The sequence below is a fragment of the Crotalus tigris genome, unplaced genomic scaffold, assembly GCF_016545835.1.
Source record: "Crotalus tigris isolate CLP2741 ecotype Arizona unplaced genomic scaffold, ASM1654583v1 scf7180000020745.601501, whole genome shotgun sequence".
In the NCBI taxonomy this organism is placed as follows: domain Eukaryota; kingdom Metazoa; phylum Chordata; class Lepidosauria; order Squamata; family Viperidae; genus Crotalus; species Crotalus tigris.
The window spans coordinates 469188-487674 of NW_024098162.1; the positions used below are offsets into that span (position 1 = coordinate 469188).

At 39.9% G+C, this 18487-nt stretch overlaps 1 protein-coding gene across 2 annotated transcripts in view; it reads left to right on the forward strand.

The window, feature by feature from the left end:
* Window positions 1-18487, forward strand: part of CC2D1A (coiled-coil and C2 domain containing 1A) — a 62322-nt gene that overhangs the window by 5032 nt on the left and 38803 nt on the right. For both annotated transcript variants that reach the window (XM_039368346.1, XM_039368347.1), the window contains exons 3-13: window positions 62-194; window positions 1393-1502; window positions 1703-1771; window positions 4251-4388; window positions 5077-5443; window positions 8782-8906; window positions 10431-10503; window positions 12522-12635; window positions 14110-14240; window positions 15264-15336; window positions 17023-17138. In XM_039368346.1, the coding sequence (XP_039224280.1) occupies window positions 62-194; window positions 1393-1502; window positions 1703-1771; window positions 4251-4388; window positions 5077-5443; window positions 8782-8906; window positions 10431-10503; window positions 12522-12635; window positions 14110-14240; window positions 15264-15336; window positions 17023-17138 (1449 nt within the window). The remainder of the gene's footprint in view (window positions 1-61; window positions 195-1392; window positions 1503-1702; window positions 1772-4250; window positions 4389-5076; window positions 5444-8781; window positions 8907-10430; window positions 10504-12521; window positions 12636-14109; window positions 14241-15263; window positions 15337-17022; window positions 17139-18487) is intronic.

An 18487-nucleotide genomic window follows, 5' to 3' on the forward strand; every position in this document is an offset into this window, starting at 1 on the left:
TTAGCACCATAAGAATGTATCTACGAAGCAACCTCTAACTTGGTTGAATCCTATTATACAGATGGGTTTGCTGTTGGATTTCTCTCCTGAAAACATGATGGCTGGCGACGGAGAGGATAATCAAGAACTGGAAGCTGAATTCCTGGCCATTGTTGGAGGCCAACCGGATCCCAAAGAGAAGCGAAATGGAAAAAGTAAGTGGACTCTAGAGTTTTATGGGATTGTTATGACTTAAAAGTAGTGATTTATGAGGTCTATGAAGTGGATATATGAATTTTTTTTAATTGCTGCTGGTTTCTTGCATCTTTCTGGAATTTTATTATTGGTATTTTTGTGCTGGTCTCTTCCAAATCAGCTCAAGGTGGCCTACAATAGAAGTAAAGATCAGAACAATAAATTGTAAGTAATACAATCTTGAGCTGATTTCACTTTACACCTTCTACACTTATGACTGCACCCCCATTCATCCCAGCAATATTATTGTTAAATTTGCAGATGATACAACAGTGGTGGGGCTTATCTCTAAGAGGGATGAGTCTGCCTACCGGGATGAGGTGGAGCAGTTGGTCTTGTGATGTAGAGACAATAATTTGGTTCTCAACACCACTAAGACCAAGGAGCTTATAGTAGATTACAGAAAGAATAAATCAGACATTCAGCCCCTGATCATCAGCGGAGACTGTGTGGAGTGGGTGGCCAGCTTTAGGTTTCTGGGTGATACCATAAAGGAGGACCTGACCTGGAGTGCTCATGTTATAGCATTGGTTAAGAAGGCCCAGCAGAGATTATATTTCTTGAGACTTCTCAGGAAACAACAACTGAATGAAAACTTCTGGTGACCTTCTACCGTTTCGCCATAGAGAGCATTCTAACTTATTGCATTTGTGTGTGGTTTGCTTGCTGCACAGTAGCATGTAGGAAAGCACTCCAGAGGGTTATTACCATTGCCCAGAGGATTATTGGCTGCCCTCTCCTCCTCCCCAGACGAACTGTGCAGTTCCCGTTGTCTTAGGAAAGCTCAAAATATTTTTAAAGACTCATCTCAACCCGGACATTCTGTTTTTTTGAACTATTACCATCTGGCAGACGGTAATAAAAACAAAGACAAATAGGCTGAAAAATAGTTGTTATCGCAGAGCTGTAACCATTTAAATACCACTGTATAGTGCAACATTGAAGTGCAATACTAGGAGCAGCGCAATGGTAAATAGAATGTGAAGGATGTGTGTATATAATGCATGTTCTTATTTGTGGTTTTTACTTGTGTGTAGCGTGCACTGTGGGCAGCACTTAATTTCGTTGTGAGTTACACAGTGACAATAAAGATATTCTATTCTATTCATGGCACATGAGAGTGACTGCTGGTTGATGCTGCTACTTTTTCTTTCTTAGCTCCTTTGCCAATGGAAGCTATTGAAAAAATGGCTGCCCTCTGTATGAAGGACCTTGATGAAGAGGACGGGGTAGAAGAGGAAGATTTAGAAGATGATGATGAACTAATGGTAACAATACCTTGGGATCTAGTAACACCCGGTCACTATGAAACATACTATGTTAGAGGTGGAAATGAAGGAAATGTAGTTTGGAACATGATTTAATAACACCTAGGTGCTCTGTTAGAGGTAGAAACAAAAATTCTCTTGTTTAAATTTCATATGTAGCTTTAACAATATCTTTAACAATATATTTGCCTGATTTGCAGGCTGAACTAACAGAAGTACTTGAAGAAGATGGTAAGGTCCCAGATGCTGAGGTACCCACTGCTGCTAAGGTGCATATTTTCATATCAACTTGGCTTTGTTGTTTTGTTTACTTTTAAGTTGCAACTTCAAAAAAAAATGTCCCAAAAGGTTCTTTTTCTAAAAGGCAACTAGACTTTCTCAGGATTTTTTCCTTTGAAAATATTTCACTTCTCATCCAAAAAGTTTCTTCGGTTCTAATTAATGAAGTTTATTGGATGAAAAGTGAAATATTTTCAAAGGGAAAAAAAAAACCCAAGAAAGTCCAGTTGCCTTTTAGAAAAAGAACCTTTGGGACAATCATGACTGCATGATTGAGAATCTTTATAGAAAATGAGGAAAAAATGTGTTTTATTTTGTTCATGCATCACATGAGTTGAACATGAACAGACACTTTTGTGAGATCTTTGATGTAAGTCATCCACGGCTCCCATCTTTCAGAGATCTTATTAAATAATATCATTGAGACTGTTCTTCTCCATCCAGGTTTCTTCCAGGACTACTACAAGACCTTGACAGCATTGCTTGGCTTGCCAAGATTGACATGTACAACTGAGTATCATCGGTATATTAATGACACCTGACCCCAAACTGATGGGCAACCTCTCACAGATATTACACAACCACATGTAGATATTAAACAAGAGGAGCAAGGGCATTGGGTCCTGCTGTACTCCAGAAATCAGGGGTTTTGGACTCAAACTCTTTCCCCCTCCCCAACAAGAAAGGAGGCGAACCACCATAACACTTTGCCTCTCGCCACTATTCTCTGCAGATAGACAGTAAGGATACTGTGCCTGATAATACAGAAAGCTGCTGTGCGAACAAGAGTGCCAGGATTGGTGCACCACTCCTATCCTGGCTCCATTCTTAAATTATCCTTCCGTATCTATACTAGGCCATGGCCTGAATCCAGACTGAGAGAAATTCTGACAATCTGCTTCTCCCAGGCCCTGTGTAACTGGAACCTGGCCATCTTCTCATCAGCCTTCCCTCAAAAGGAGAGGTTGAGGATTGGATAAAAAAAGTCTAGGATAATTAGATCTAGTGATGCACTCTTGAAAAGGGGGATACAGTACAGGTAGTCCTCAGCTTACAACTATATGTTCATTGACCATTGAACGATGACCAGAATTACGATGGTGCTGAACAAATGGTGGTTATGACCAGTCGTTGCAGTTCCAGCCATTCCAGCACTTCTCTGGTTATATGATTACATCTGGGCACTTAGCAACCAACTCACAGTCACATACGTTTGCAGTGCTTGCTGTGCCTTCCTTGCACCCTCTTGCACTCTTCCCATCCCTTGTCACTCTCACGCAGCCTCCCCAACCCTTGCAGCCTCCCTTACCCTCACATCTTGCTTGCACCCTTGCATATGCCTGCACAACCTCGCTGTGTGTTTCACGCACCCCATTGTGCCCTCTCCCATCCAGCAGCAGCCCCTTGCTTGCCTGCTTGAAAGTCACCATAGGCTTGCAATTTCCTGCCAGCATTACCACTGATTTGGTTGTGGGAAGCCAACAGGAAGTTGCCTCACTTAATGACTATGGGATTTGGTTAACAATGACAAACAGGACTGCAGGGATTGTCATCACTAAGTAATGCAGTCACATTTACATTTGCATCACTTAGAGATGGAAATTCCAGTGCCAGTTGCCGGCATAAGTCAAGGACTACTGTATTGCCTCTTTCAAGGCTCATGGATCATTCTTCCTCCAAGGAAGTGGATTCTATCTTATGGATCCAATGCCATATGACCTCCCTAGCTAGCTAAGAGGGGTGAGATCTAATAAAAGTGATTGAGTTAACACCTGAAAGTCCCATTTACTCAAGAATAACAGGATCAAATTCTTCCAACTAATGAAGCTGACCCTGCTCCATCTGCCCACAATCACACGTCTAACATCCTCCCTAAATTCCTAGAACTCTCACTGTCAGGCCTCCCAATCAACACACTACCCCTCCAGATACCATCTTAAATGTACCTATGCAGCAATCTTTAGAGCAGCCATATAAAATCCACAGTAATAAATTTTGCTCTAGCTTTTTTCGTCATGTCTAGAGAATGTATGTAACAAACCCCAGCAACAATAAATCTTATGTCCCAAGGCAAAGAATATAACAATGATTTGAATTAAAGCAATAAGAATACCAGAAGTAAAAAGCTCACCTAAAAGGCAATCTGAAGGCATGTTTGAGCAGTTCTGCAAATTTCTGGGTGGACAAAAATAAACTACAAAGGGAGAACAGCATTTCTTTTTAGAAGAGTGTATAATTTTGATTCCAAGTTAGTAGCCTGTCCTGTTGTTTTTTTTCCAGGAATATGATTTTCCTTCTCTTTTATATTGCTGTTTATGGTTTATTGCTGGAGGGGGAAGGACATGAGCATATGATCACATCCTGGGACTCCTGTGTTTGACCTCAGATGTACACTATGCCAGAGTAACTCTTCTGCAGTTGAACTAATGTTGGTTTTCAGAAATAAGGTTTGGTGTTGTGCTTTGACAGGAACCCAGTGCTCCAGCTGCTTCCAGCACATCTGAGTCCATTTTGCTGGAAAGACTGGCTATGTACAAGCTTGCAGTTGTTAATGCAAAAGAAGCTGGGGAAAGTTCCAAAATGCGTCGCTATGAAAGAGGCCTCAAAGTAAGTCACTGAATATTTGCTGGGATAGATGTATTAGATCTTTAGTGTTTCTTAATAACATTAATAGGAAGCTTGTGCTGGAAAGTACTTTCATGCCTAGTACTTTGTGTTGTGAAAGTACTTCCATTAGAAGCCATCTTTAATCATAATCATTTTGTGTTTCATTGCCTAGTAGTACCAGTAAGTCTTTTTTTTTTTTTTAGTGCTAGCTGTGAGAGTGGCAAGTGAACGTCAGCTCTATACAGGATACTAGAGTACAGTAGTGATATGGTTAGCTATTGGGATCTTACCTGATCTAAGAATTAAAACTACAGATCTTGGCAAGATGCAGAACTTATGGAAAGACCTGGGTAAGGTTTACCAGAATCTTGGAGGTACTAACAAAGCTATAGCAGATGTGGCCAGAGGGAGGAAACCCAAGATAAAGACGGAACTTTGACAGATATGGAAAGTGTCACTTGAGTAGCTGATAAATGAAATAGGAAATGCTTTTTTCTTAATTTCAATGGTAGATAATCATTGTTTCCCATGAGGATTTTATAATGTGCCAGTCATTTCTGTTTTGAAGATCCTTTTGGAGTGGGTAAAGGATGTGAGTGTTACAAACCTTGTCCTTTGACTGGTGGCATACTCAATTTATGGATGAACCTGCAAGGTGCTGTTACTATATGAAGTTTTTTATCCCCAGACTATAGAAAACCTACTGACCTCTGTAAGGAAAGGCAAAAAGATTGATGAAGATGAGATTCCTCCACCAGTGGCTACAGGAAAGAGTAGTAATTGCCAGCAGGCTGCTTCTTTGAAGACCACTCCAACCTCACAACCCTCCACACCAGAAGAAAGTGAAGTGTTAACCAATCGCTTTACTCCAGAGCCATCAGCTGCAGCCCTTGAACAATCAACATCTAAATCATCCCCTGGGTCACAGCTGCCTCCCAGAGTTCCACCACCAAAACTTCCAAAGCCAAAGATTTCTCCAGCAACTGATCCACCACTCAAATCCTCAGAAACACCACTGGAAACATCTGCCCCAACAGCATCTTCCCTATCATCAGGTTAGTACTGAACAATATGACCCAGCTTAAGGTGACCATTAGAGGAAAGGTGTGTATTGAGAAATAGGATTTTCTGCAGCGGAAATGGATCCTAAAATTCAGTTTAGCTTTGATTCTGGATCCAGTTGAGTATAAGGTAGTTCAAAGGACTAACTAAAATGCCACAAGAAAGTGACGAGCTTTCTAGCTCTCCAAAATCTCTGTTATCTCAGTCAGCCCAAAAACTAGGAAAGGAGAAAAAGCAGCAGAGAAATCTGTCAATTTTACCGGGTGTCGTGACTGTGAGGTTGATATGTCAACTGTCCCACTCAGTCATCTAGTAAAGAAAGAGATGCAGCCATGACGCCATAACAGATTCTCCAGGTTGGAAATTCCAGACTGACAAATTGAATTATACAGAAGAGCTGTAAGAAGAAGGCAGATTTGGGTATAATCCTGTTGATGCTCATTCGGTCATCAAAATAAAACAGAAATAAGTCTGTAAAAGAAAAGTAGAATACAGAATAATTACAGTAAGATGTTTTGCAGGACTTGGAGATCTCTGGATTAATATTTATACAAGTTACCGTAAGTACTTGTAATAGGTATATAGGAGCTTGCTCTCTCTCTCTCTCTCTCTCTCTCTCTCTCTCTCTCTCTCTCTCTCTCTCTCTCATGCCTAGCTGTATTACTTTACTTTAAGACTGTTATTCATATTAGGATCTTTTTTGTTAACGTTCAGCACCTTTATTTATTTATTTTTAAACCAACAAAACAAAACATAACACACATACACACAGTATCCCCCTTTTTTAACAGAGATTTCGTAATGGTAATCTTCTATTATTTACATCCCCCCCCCTTATTCTTCTTTGGAATATTTGTCCTTATTGCCCCATTGTTTCTTATTTGCATTTTTCTTCCTTCATACATATTATTATTACTATACATTATTATACACACATTTTCCACTTTTGACCTTTCCACATTTATTCTCCTCTATTATTTCTAGTCTCCAACCAGTCATACCACTTGTTCCATATTAGATAGTACTCTGTGTCTTCCTTTTCTTTTATCTCTTTTGTTAATTTATCCATCTCAGCACAGTCCAGGATTTTTCTTATCAGTTCTTCCTCTAACGTTCAGCACCTTAATGTCTTGAGATTTAGATTTGATTTAATCTTCCTTGCATCCTTTTGAATTGCCTTGAGCCTAATTTAGCATTAATTTTGTGTATAGCTAGGATTCTTCAGTTAGTTTCACCAGGCTACGTGTAGCCAAGATACAATATGCTTTTTATTCATGGACTAGGTCTGCTAAAAGCAGCTGAAAGGATTAAAAAGGGTAGAATCAAAGCAAGCTTTATTTCTGTTCTTCTCAGATCCCATGCATTTGATGTCTCGTGTTTGATACAAACCACTTAAAAAAATCTGTTGCCAATCATAAATCTTTGAAGTTGGGCCAGAGCATAAATCACAGTAAAACCTTGCGCTAATATTTTCTTTTGGCAGTGTATAGCCTTAGCAGAACCACTGAGATCCGAAGAATAGCTTATGTACTCATGGCATATTCTTAAGTCACTGTTCCTCTTGGCAAGTTGCTTTTGAAACAGAGGTGATTTTTGAAAAGCATCTGACATAGTTCATAATGGCCTGTTAATCAAATGCGGTGGGAATAGAGACATACAATTCTTGGAACAAATCAGTAAGGGTCTCTTATTCAGATCTCTTCATCAGATCATTTTGATAGGGAAGGTAGCATTGTAATCGCCACTAGTTTCTGATCTGTTGTATCAGATCTATATTTTATGCAGCTTTTCCCACACCAAGTATAAACTTGTATGCCGCAGGACAAGTAGACAAGCAAATTGCAAATACGTGTATCATAATAGTGATTTGTTCAAATATTTATATATTTCTTGATTAAAGTATAGAAGCTGGAAAGCATAATAGCATATCTCTCACAAAAGTAATTTTTGACTCTTTGCATCAGCCCCAGAATTTTTCCAAAAAGTGCTTTTCTTTCCTATGGCTGAGCAGTCACCCAGCTGATTTTGAGTCTAGATTGGGACTAGAATTCACAATCATCAAGTTTCTAACTCCATGTCTTAACTTTTACACCGAACTGGCTCTACACTTAGATGCTTACAATTATAAGCTGATTAATCACTGATAACTGACCCAATCAATATTTTGTAAGCGTTTAATTTTTTTATTTCACATGCAGTGAAAGAAAAAAATAGAAAAAAGTAAAAGGATGTAAAAAACAGTTATTTCTAACTGTTTTTGTGTTTTTATGGTTTTAACTGATGTTGTTCACCACCCAGTGTCAATTGGATTGAGATGGGCGATTACAGAGATTGAATGAATAAATAAATTGGATAGCTATCTTTAATTTTTCCTCCCATTCTTTCCCTCCTCCCTGCATGCTTTATTAATTTAAAGATGGAAAATTCTGTGAAGGTTTTTATAATGGTTTTATTAAACATTGTAGTTAAGCAGATATAAACTAATGCAAACTAAAAAAAATAAAAGAATAAAAAGAAAAAATAGTGCAAAAAAGTATTAAAAAAAATACCAAAAAGGAAAAAAAATAAGAAAATAGGAATAAGAAAGAAGAAATATCTAAAGAAGTGACTTGATACAATCAGCATAAACAATTTTATTGCTTTTTTAAAAACACAACAAACAATCTCTTCATCCTCTATCTCATCTCTTATCTATAAACCAATCCTTAAAACCTTGTCTTAGTCAGCAAAAGTCCATTAAGGAAAATTTTATAAAGTTACCTGTGATCATGGACCTTGTATAACCTGAAATTCAACAGATGTTAATTCAACCTTTTTTGGCTGGAGGAGTTAGATGCTCCTTCATGTGAGGCAAACTCTGGGGTCATGCCAGTGTGGCTCTAATTGGGCCCCCTACATTCTGCTCCTTCCTTCCCCATCTCATGATCTATATTTTTATTGTGATTAGATATAATATTTCTTATGATTTTTAATGTAAGCCATCCAGAGTCGCTTCGCATCAAGATGGGTGACAAACAAATTTAATAAACAAATGAACTGCAAGGCTGAGAAAGGCCTGCTTGCCTGCCGGGCCTTCCCCAGTCTGTGAGCCTCGCAGTTCATGCAGAGTGGTGAGCTTGAGTCGGCTCCTACTGAACCGCGACTCAGGAGCCTGGAGTTTTGAAGAACCAGAATTAGTATTTGGGGGTAACTTAATTTTTTGTGTGCTGTTTATCTTCTGCGCAGAGTAGAAGTGCATGCACATACATGTACTTGTTCAGTAGAGGGCATGCACATACATGCACCCTTAAATGGGTACATAGATTGTGACAGCATCTCTCTTTGTCCTCAGATGCTCCAAACTCCAGCATTCAAGCTGTCCTGCAAGCCAGAATACGGGAATATAAACTGGCTGCCCTGCGTTCTAAGCAAGAAGGCGACATTGAAATGGCCACCAAATATTACCGCCTGGCAAAGGTAGGTGTGTTATACCCCGCTGGATAGTTTAAATATACAGTGAATTAGACTTTAATGTGGCTTCCTTGGCTTGGCATAACATGGGAATCCAGCTGCAATATTTTGTAATCCATGTGTGAGCCAGTCATGACTTGATGGATAACTATAATTTTAGAGAAAGTTATAAACCAGGCCAATATATGGGATAGGAACAAAAGCAAGAATCTGTATAGATTGGGTTTTGCTCTATATTCTGGGATGGCTCATATTCAGGTATATCATTTGATTCTGATGTGTGTGGAGATTCTCAGTCATCCAGGTCACGGTCGTGCTTTTTCAGGAGGCAACTGGACTTTCTTGTTTCACTTCTCATCCAAGAAGCTTCTTCAGCTCTGACTGGATGGTGGGGAATGGAAGGATTTATACTTCTTGCAAACAGCTGGTCATTTGCATTCCTTTAAAGAGTCATTGAGGCCATTTTGGAGGTCCTCAGGGCCACCTGAGTAGTGCAAATGTGGCTGCAGGATGTTTTCTGCCCTGTGTCCCTTCATTGTTGAAGACAAGCGCAGGCTGTTGGGAATGAGTCTGTGTTGTCTGCATCTCAAACTGAAGTGCAAATTTGATTCCGATTTGAGTCACTTAGGGCTGACATCACTAAAATTAGAAGGATGCCTTTGTCCGAATTGTCCAGTTTTTATGGCAGCCATGCAAAAGTAGCCATTCAGATAAGAGCTTATGTAATATTTTGGCTTAGGGAAAGTCTGTGTCTCTAGCCTCTGTACTGTAATTCTACTTTCATATTCTCCCCTTTGGATAACAAGGATCTGTCTGGCGGGCTGGTAGTACAGGTAACAGAGACAATGAATGAGGAATGTTTCTGCCTCATGAAGCCAGGAAAAACTACTTGATGGGGAAACTGTAGGTAGGATATAGGATATAGCTGACTCAGGAATTCTGGAAGTTGAAGTCTATGAGTCATAAAAGAGCCGAGGTTGCCTACCCCTGATACAAAACAACTGCTGTATTTCCTCTCTTTCTTGGCAACCTCTCTGATCCACCTTCTTATGAAGTGGTTGGCAAGATTCAGATTATAGGTTTCATGCTTTTTTCATCTAAAATTCAAGTGTGAAATTTAATTGCTCAGTTACAGTAGTTTTTTATCCAAGTATTCAGGCGATCCTCGACTTCCAATTGGGATGGGAATTTCTTTTGTAAATTGGGGCGATTATAAAGCGACGACTTATCGTGTAACCGGATGTGATTTTATTTCCATTTTTACTGCAGTCTTTAAGCAAATCCAGCTTCTCCAATGGACATTTTTTGCTGGAAACCAGTATAAAAAGATGCAGAGCGTAAATACCTTACCCAAATTGCAATCATGTGACCATAGGAGGTGGTGCAGTGGCATAAATGGAACTATAGATCATAAAGCACATTTTCTGAGGCCATCATAAATTTGAACTGTTGTTAAATGAGGAGTTGTAAGCCAAGGATGATGTGTATAGAAAAAACAAATACTTAATTGCTTGTATTCATGTTTTTCAGAGTTTTGAACCTATTTTAGATTCTCTTGATAAAGGAGAAGCTATGGATCTCAGCAATCTGCCGCCACCTCCAGGTGAGGATGGAAAATAGGCTGTATTTGTCTTAGGCATTATCTTTGTTGAGAATTTGATTATATAGATCAGGGGTCTTCAAACTTGGCCCTTTTATGACTTGTGGATTTCAACTCCCAGAATTCCTCAGCCAGGCACACTGGCTGAGGAATTCGGGAGTTGAAGTCCACAAGTCATAAAAGGGCCAAGTTTGAAGACTCCTGATATAGATCATGCACCAGAAAGTCAAATCAGATGGCAGTGAAGATAGTAAGTCTTGTTTCTTTTAGAGTTTCACTATCAAATGCCTGCATTGAAACATGAAATGCCAGTCAGATTACTAGATGAAAGTAAGCGGAAGCTTATTGATTTGTTCCTTAATCCAAAATATGGAATAATGCCCAAAACAAGATATCAGTTATCATAATAGCTAGGCATTCTAAAGCTGACACACAGATCTTTACCAAAACTCTGGAATAATCCTTGAGTGACACATGCTTTCCATCTAGGTATAGGCAGGGAAGTTGATATGGCTTCTAATTTCTCAGCAGTCTTCAGGACATAAAATATTTTCAGTGGAAATAAATATTAGGGGATTCAGTAGCCTAGCTTTTGATTAGGATATGTTTCTGATTTACACAAAAGTTCTGTGACACAGTAAGGCATGCAGAATTGCAATAGTCTGCATGACAGGTGTTTGGGACTTATAAAGACAAGATGAATGTCTAATGAAATTTGATTCTTCTTTGTGGCTTCTGTGTTGTCCTAGCCATGATCAGTGAAAGGACAATTTTAGTTTTGCAATCTGTCTTAGCTTGATACCAATTATTATGTCAACATTTCATGTTCTTATAAAGGAGAATATTTGTAGCTCATGGTTGACATGGAGGGTCTTTGGTGTTCTCTGAGCTTGCTTATTTTCTTGCAGACATTTCATTACCCAAACTAGGTAACATCAGATCAACAATCAAGTAAACAACATCCCAATCAAGAAACTACCAAAGAAGCCAACAACCAACAGCCCAACCAAAGAATCTCTAAGCCCACCTCCACCAACACTGACAGGGCAAGCCACTAGAATATAAATGGACAGCAAACAGCACTCCTTACTAGCATTGATGAGATTACCTAGTTTGGGTAGTGAAAACAAGCAAGCTCAGAGAGCACCCAGGACCCCTCATTTCAGGTTCTTGCTAAGAATCCAAACTCTGCTTTTGTTTCTAACTTTGGCAGATATAAATGAAACTGATTCTAATGTTGAACTGCTTGGTCTGCTGCTTCAGTGCAATTTTAGGGGGTGTTGTGGTAGAAGGGGAAGTATTAAAGTTATATGGATATCACTTTGTAGTATCTGCTTAGTGGTGAGAACTGAGAATTCTCAGCTGGAGAAAGATGGTGGAATCCTCAAGATTCATGTTGAGCTCAGAACTTTTATTTATCTGCAGAGTTTATGTCCTGACTTATTTGAATGATCTAAAGTCATTACATAGCTTGTAATAAAGCGGATTCTCAAGTCATATAATTCAGAAATTCTATCCAAGGGCAGGGACCACAATGTCCTTCCTTACATTCTACCATATCGAGCAACTGCATTGGAACAGAAAGATTGTTAATCTGTATTTGAATTGATTGGTTTGCTTTGAGTGCCTGAGTTAGGATGGGCTGGGAGGAAGAGGTAAATTAGGGGCTGTGGTGAAATGTAATCTAGACTTGCAGCAGGGAGGGGCTGTTTCCCAGAGGGCGAAGAGACAGTGGAGCTTGGAAGGTCTGGTAGAGAGCAAGGTTGGACCCAACCTAGCAATTCACAGAGTATACCTACAGTTATTGCAGTAATTGCTTTAGTCTGGCAAGATTCCTATGTGTAGATGAACAACAATAAGAAGGCTACTCAGAAATAATTCCACATGTCGTTCTTGGTTCTTTGAGCCTGACAGAGTCAGGCTCAAATGTTATAACTGCATCTTCTCTCCTGAGCTGAAATGCAGAGTCTTTTATTAGTTAGCTTTTTAACTTGCTTTAGTTGGTTATCTGATTTCCACAGATCAGTTACCCAAGGAGATGTTATCTTCACCTGTACAACAGAGTCTGGTGGCAACAGCAACACCACTTGCTCAAGCGGTAAATCATCCAACCCAAGCAGTCTCAAAGATAGCAGGTGGGAACTCCAAAACACTTTTCTTTTGTTTTTTCTGTTTCTTGATGATAATGCTTTTTTATTTATTATTTCAGTTTGTATGACTGCCCATTTCAAATTCATTTAGGTATCTAACAACAATTAAAAATACCATAAAACAACAGGTTACAATAGAAATAATATATATATATACGTAATCAACAGCTGAAGTAACAACCAAACCAATCAGCCACAAATCAACATAACCATTGCATGGGCTCTGCAACACAGCTGAGTCCCTCAGCTCAGTGAGACAACCGTGTCTTTAAGGCTGCACAGAAAGCCATCGGGGCCAGGACCAACCTAAACTCAGGGAGGAAGGGGATGTTGACCCAAAGGGTGGGCACTAAAAGAAAAAGGCAATATTCCTGGGTCCCACTGTGTGGCACTTCCTAATAAATGGGATTGGGACCATGCCTTTTCTGCCATATCTGATAATCAGGGAGGTGGTCCCTCAAATAACTGGGCTGCGTGCCATAAAGGACTTTATAGGTCTAGCCCAGGGGTAGGCAACCTTGGCTCTTTTATGACTCATGGACTTCAAATCCCAGAATTCCTGAGCCAGCATGGTTGGCTCAGGAATTCTGGGAGTTGCAAGTCCACGAGTCATAAAAAAGCCAAGGTTGCCTACTCCTGCGCTAGCCCAATAGGATAAGAGACTGTGGCCATGTTCTCTCAGAATAGATCGCCCTCTGTCACCCCAACCAAGAGTTCTTCTGGTGCATCCTTAATCCCCCAGAAAACCCACCCTCCCACAACTCATACTAGCTAGCCCCCAAGTTAAGAAACCCTATGCAGCTCAGAGAGTTTGCAGTTCAATTTGACATAGGGGTGAAGGGATATGTACTGCTGCTGCTTTTTCCTTCTGTGGTTAGCTTGGTGACTTTCTTACAAAAAGACATCTTGCTTCAGGGAACAGTCTGGACCTCTCAGACTTGATGTTTCAAATTCAGTTCTCCCAGAATTATCTCAGACTAGGTAGTATTGGATTTCTCATTCAAATGATGACGAAATGGAAAACTAATAGAGAAAGTTCAAGGAGCGAAATTCATAGTTACCTAGCTTGATTTACCTGTGAAAAGAGTTGGAAACTTTCTAAGCCTATTGTATTCTGTTCCCTCTGTGCCTTAATAAGACCAGCAGTGTCCCGTCACAGAACAACTATTTTATATGAAAGATATGGTTCTTTAGTTAAACCTTCCTTTGAGTCCCTGTGAATATAGGTAAGGGACATTTGTGCTTTTAATATTTAATATTACTTCTAGGGAGGTACACTCGGTTGTTTGACCTTCTACCCTCAGTCTGAAGTGACCAGTCTTGAGTTTAGTATCTAGCAAACTAACCAAGCTCTTGTCTGCATATCTTCCAGGGTTCTTGAAGGCCTCAAGCTTTTATAAGATACGTGATAGATCTTTTCTACCAGCATGCTAACTGGAATTCTACCTTTGGTTTCCAGAGAGGCCAGCACCCCCTCGAGATATGATGGAGGCCTTGCAGCAAAGGATGGACAGGTACAAGGTGGCGGCAACCCAGGCAAAGAGCAAAGGAGAGGACAGGAAGGCCAGAATGCATGAACGGATTGTGAAGGTGAAGTGGCTGCACACTGTGACTTTGGATGTTCATTTGCTGCACCATGTTTAGGAGCAGAAGCCTCTGGGTGTAACTGGGAAGAACAAGTAAAGCAGAACTGGAAATTCTAGAATGTGCCCTGCTTTTTCCCATTGTCTCCCTGTGGAAAGATATGGTGGAATTATAGGTTCCATTAATTGCACAGGTACTGCAACCATGCAAGACTCAGGTTTTGCTCAAAGGAGGAGCTAGTGGAGATTAAAGCAGCCTGATGCTTTTGTTAATAAGCAGTATCTAAAATCAGCATATAATGTTAGTGTCAAATGTACCACTTGGTTGCTCTTTAGAAAAACGATCACTAGTGGGTTACTCTCAGAACAGTTAGAATTTGCTCTCCACTCCCCTTCGCCCGATTTCTTCTGCTTTTTATTTCTTTATGGAAAAAGGAAGACTCCATACTTTCTTGAAAAGGGAATTTCAGCCTGAATTCCTTCAGAAATTCACCACTATAGACAGCATGTTAACAAGATAGGTCTTTGAACAAAGCAATCTATTTATATATTTTTAAAAAGTACACATTGCAGAATAGCTTCACAGTATTCAAGTGACATGAATTAAAGAGCCCCAGTGGCAGCTCATCAAAGAGCATTCTATTCTACTGTGCTTGCATTTGATGTGCAATAGAAAGATTTCAAATTATAACCCCTTGGCATTGTTGGCATTGACAATAGCAGCAAAGCAAGCCAGGCCTTCTAATGAACACTTCTTTTAGCAGCCTTCTCCAACAACAAGGTGTGTTGGGCTACGAATCCCATTTGTCATTGCCAGAATCCTAGGAGTTATATGGAGTATATCAAGATTGCTGTTATATTCTTTCTTAGCAGTATTGACTGAACGATTATTTGAGAATATTCTTGATGTTCCTGTTGAAGATATAAAAATAATACTATAGCAACCACTTGGGCAGAACCAATCTTGTTACACAAAGACCATGTTCTTAAAGGAAGCTTGTAGCTTATTGATTTTTTTTAATTCTCCCAGCAATATCAAGAGGCTATCAGAGCTCATAAAGCAGGGAAACCCGTGGAGTTTGCTGACCTGCCTGTGCCACCAGGTATTTAATTTCCAATTCTGCTAGTTATGTTGTTTGCTTCAGGGTTTTTCTAGGCTTTCAGTATCCTTAGGAAAGCATATCCAGGAGTATGGCAAGTAATGGAGCAGATTGCATCTCTTCCCTCTACAGGTAGCCTTTTCCCTTTTGAAAACACCTCTGCATAATATTCTACCTACAAATAAAGAAGGGCACATTAAGGAGAGTTTTAAGCTTTACCCACTCCTGGCTGTGCAAGAATCTTTTTATATACAGCATGTGAGAGTTTTATTTTCAGCCTGAAGTATATCAGTTCATTTCAGGTTTTGCTTTGCTTGATTAAATCAGATCTGTGTTCACGTGAATGCTAATCAAGACTGCTTGGTCTTGCCATTGGCCTCTGTGAGTGGAGACTGCTTTCTAAAACACTTTTAGAGAAGCTTCTTTGCCGTTCATAATTTTCTACAGGTAATCCTTGAGTTACGACCGCTTGTTCGGTGACTGTGATGGCACTGAATGAAGGGACTTACAAACAGTCCTTGAAATTCCAGCCATTGCAGCGCCCTCAGGGTGAGGCAAAGAAAATTTGGGCATTTGGCAACCAGCTTGCGCTTATGATGAGTTGCAGCATCCTGCAGTCATGTGATCCCTGATCTCTGCCAGCCTCCTAAAAGCAAAGTCAATGGGCAAGGGAAGATCACTAGTTGCTTGGAAACATCTTCACCCCACCACTTGCCTTTCTTGGCTTGCTCGCACTACATCTTCCTTCCCCCTGGCTCGCACCCGGCCTCCCTGTGCTCTCTCTCTTTCTCTCTCATACACACACACCCCCTTGACCTCTTTCCCCAGCCTTCCTGCGCTCACGTGTGTGCATGCATCACCCCTCCCAACTCACATGTAGCTTACAATGGACCCCCCCCACCTTCTGTGGTACCCTCATGCTTCTTACCTGAGACTCCTTCTGCTTCACAACCCACGTTTTGGTAGTCTTGGGGACTATCTGCATTTGGAGAATTGGTGATCCACCAGAACCCAGTGTTGTCACCATAGTTTACAAGGTAGCGATGGAATGCAATATAGCATCCAGCCTATAGCGTGCTTACAGAAGCATCCTCTTGATCTGACAGGAAGAAAAGGATGTGTTTGATAAATTCTGTCCTCTTACAGTAGCATAATGTGATAACACAAAACAACTCCCAAATAGATTATTTTTCTAGCTCTTGACTTTACCAGTCCCAACCTAGTGCTGTCCCACAGTGATGAATTTTCAGTTTTCATTATTTATTTATCAACTTTAGAGACCTCTCAGAGCGACTCTGGCTAACAATGACAATACTGGTTGGAAATGTTGGGAAATGTAACATGATATATCTGAAGGGGTCTCAGGTTGGGAAAAGATTTCTTACGTTTTTCAAAGCAACCAATGCCAAAATAGCTGTGTACCTTCTTTCCATTTGTAATCACCAAGGCTGTGATCTCAGTTGTGCTCCTTTTTAGCACAAAATCTTCAGTCCTGTGGATGGCATTTTGGAAATCCAATTGTAGTCTGTGGCACTCTTGAGTAGATCAAACTCTATAGTTTTATTTAAATACCTGAAGAAATTGATTCCTTACTAATCAAGTAGCCAAGAATGACATCAAGCAGCTGGCAAGGATGCCATATTTAAATTTACTATCATTTCACCTTTAGCGTTTTGTCATGTTTGGCAGGTTTCCCTCCTATCCAAGGAATGGAATCTTTGCCAGGAGATCAGAGTTTGGGAGGGATCCTTGAAACAGCGATGAAACTAGCAAACGAGGATGAAGATGCAGAAGAGACAAAAAAGGTTGGACTAAGTACTAGGCAAGATCTTAAATGCTTTCCTCCAACAACATGTGTGTGCCACGGTTGACAGAACTGGGTATAAAGTGGGAGCAGCTAGAAACCCTAATCAGACCCAAGTATATATTTTCACCTATTTGTAGCTGCCACCTTCTCTGGATGGAATTGATTATATTGTTTCCCTTTTTATTTTAAAGTGTATAACCAACCCAACCACCTCTTAAACTACCTGCAGCAATTGCACCTTATGCTATAAAAATAGCCAAAGTGCTACACAGACCAGTCCTATGGCAACCCTTCGTGCCTGCTTTGGTTGGCATTCTTTTATCAGGAGTGCCAGCAGCATGTTGCAGTTCCTGCCACCTCTTGCTGGGGACAGTCCGGGAGGAATGGAGCCTCTGTATCACAGGATGACTTTCAAAGTTGAGGAGTTCTACAGAGAAGGCCCCTTTTCTTCTGTGGGTGACAAATGAACTTGCAAGAGACAAAGAAGAAAAAGTTTCCTCTAATTATCTTACTGTGCAGAGATGGGAAGAAGTGTAATCAAAATGATCTAAGTTTCTCCTTAGCCAGAGCCAAAGACCATCTTGATTAGAAACATTATGCCTTACTGTGTTGCACAGCTATAGTAAGAGCAAAGCTAGATATGGGAAAATATGTCCCTTCACTTTCCTACTCAGAAGTGCTAAATTAATTTCATACACATTTGGCAAGTAAATGTGAGAAGAAGACAGCTTCACTATGTGTTTGCTAATTTTCACTCTTGCATTTATATCGCATCCTGGGAATTATATAGACAGAATCTTACAGATCTATAATGATAAACTCTGGGCATGGAGAAAAAGCGACATTCCCAAAAGAGAGAAAGCTAGAAAACACTGGGAAAAAAGCCTTGTAAAGTCCTTACTTAGTTGAATAAGCACTGAAATAAATTAAAATCATATATATCGGGGCATATAAAATGATAAAAATGAATGTGTTAAAAATAACAAACATTTTAAAATGATATAGAGTGAGAATCAGTGAAAATGAGGCACATACTGTATAGTTATGTGAAAGAGAGTCTTGCACCTTTAAAGATAACTGAATTTGATGCACTTAGTATGTTAGCAAACAGTGATTTGAAATTTAACAACTAAAGGGAGCAAAACCAACCACAAATACCACAGAGATAATATAAGTAAGTATGTATGTTTTCCTAGCAAAGGTGTGACTTTGTGTCTTTGGCTAATTATGAAAAAGTCGGGAGGAACGAAGTTTATTTTTGAACGTGGGATTATTTGAATAGAGGAGGACGTGTGATTTGAAATTGCAAGAGCAGAAAGGTGATAGAAACCAATAAATAGAAAGTTT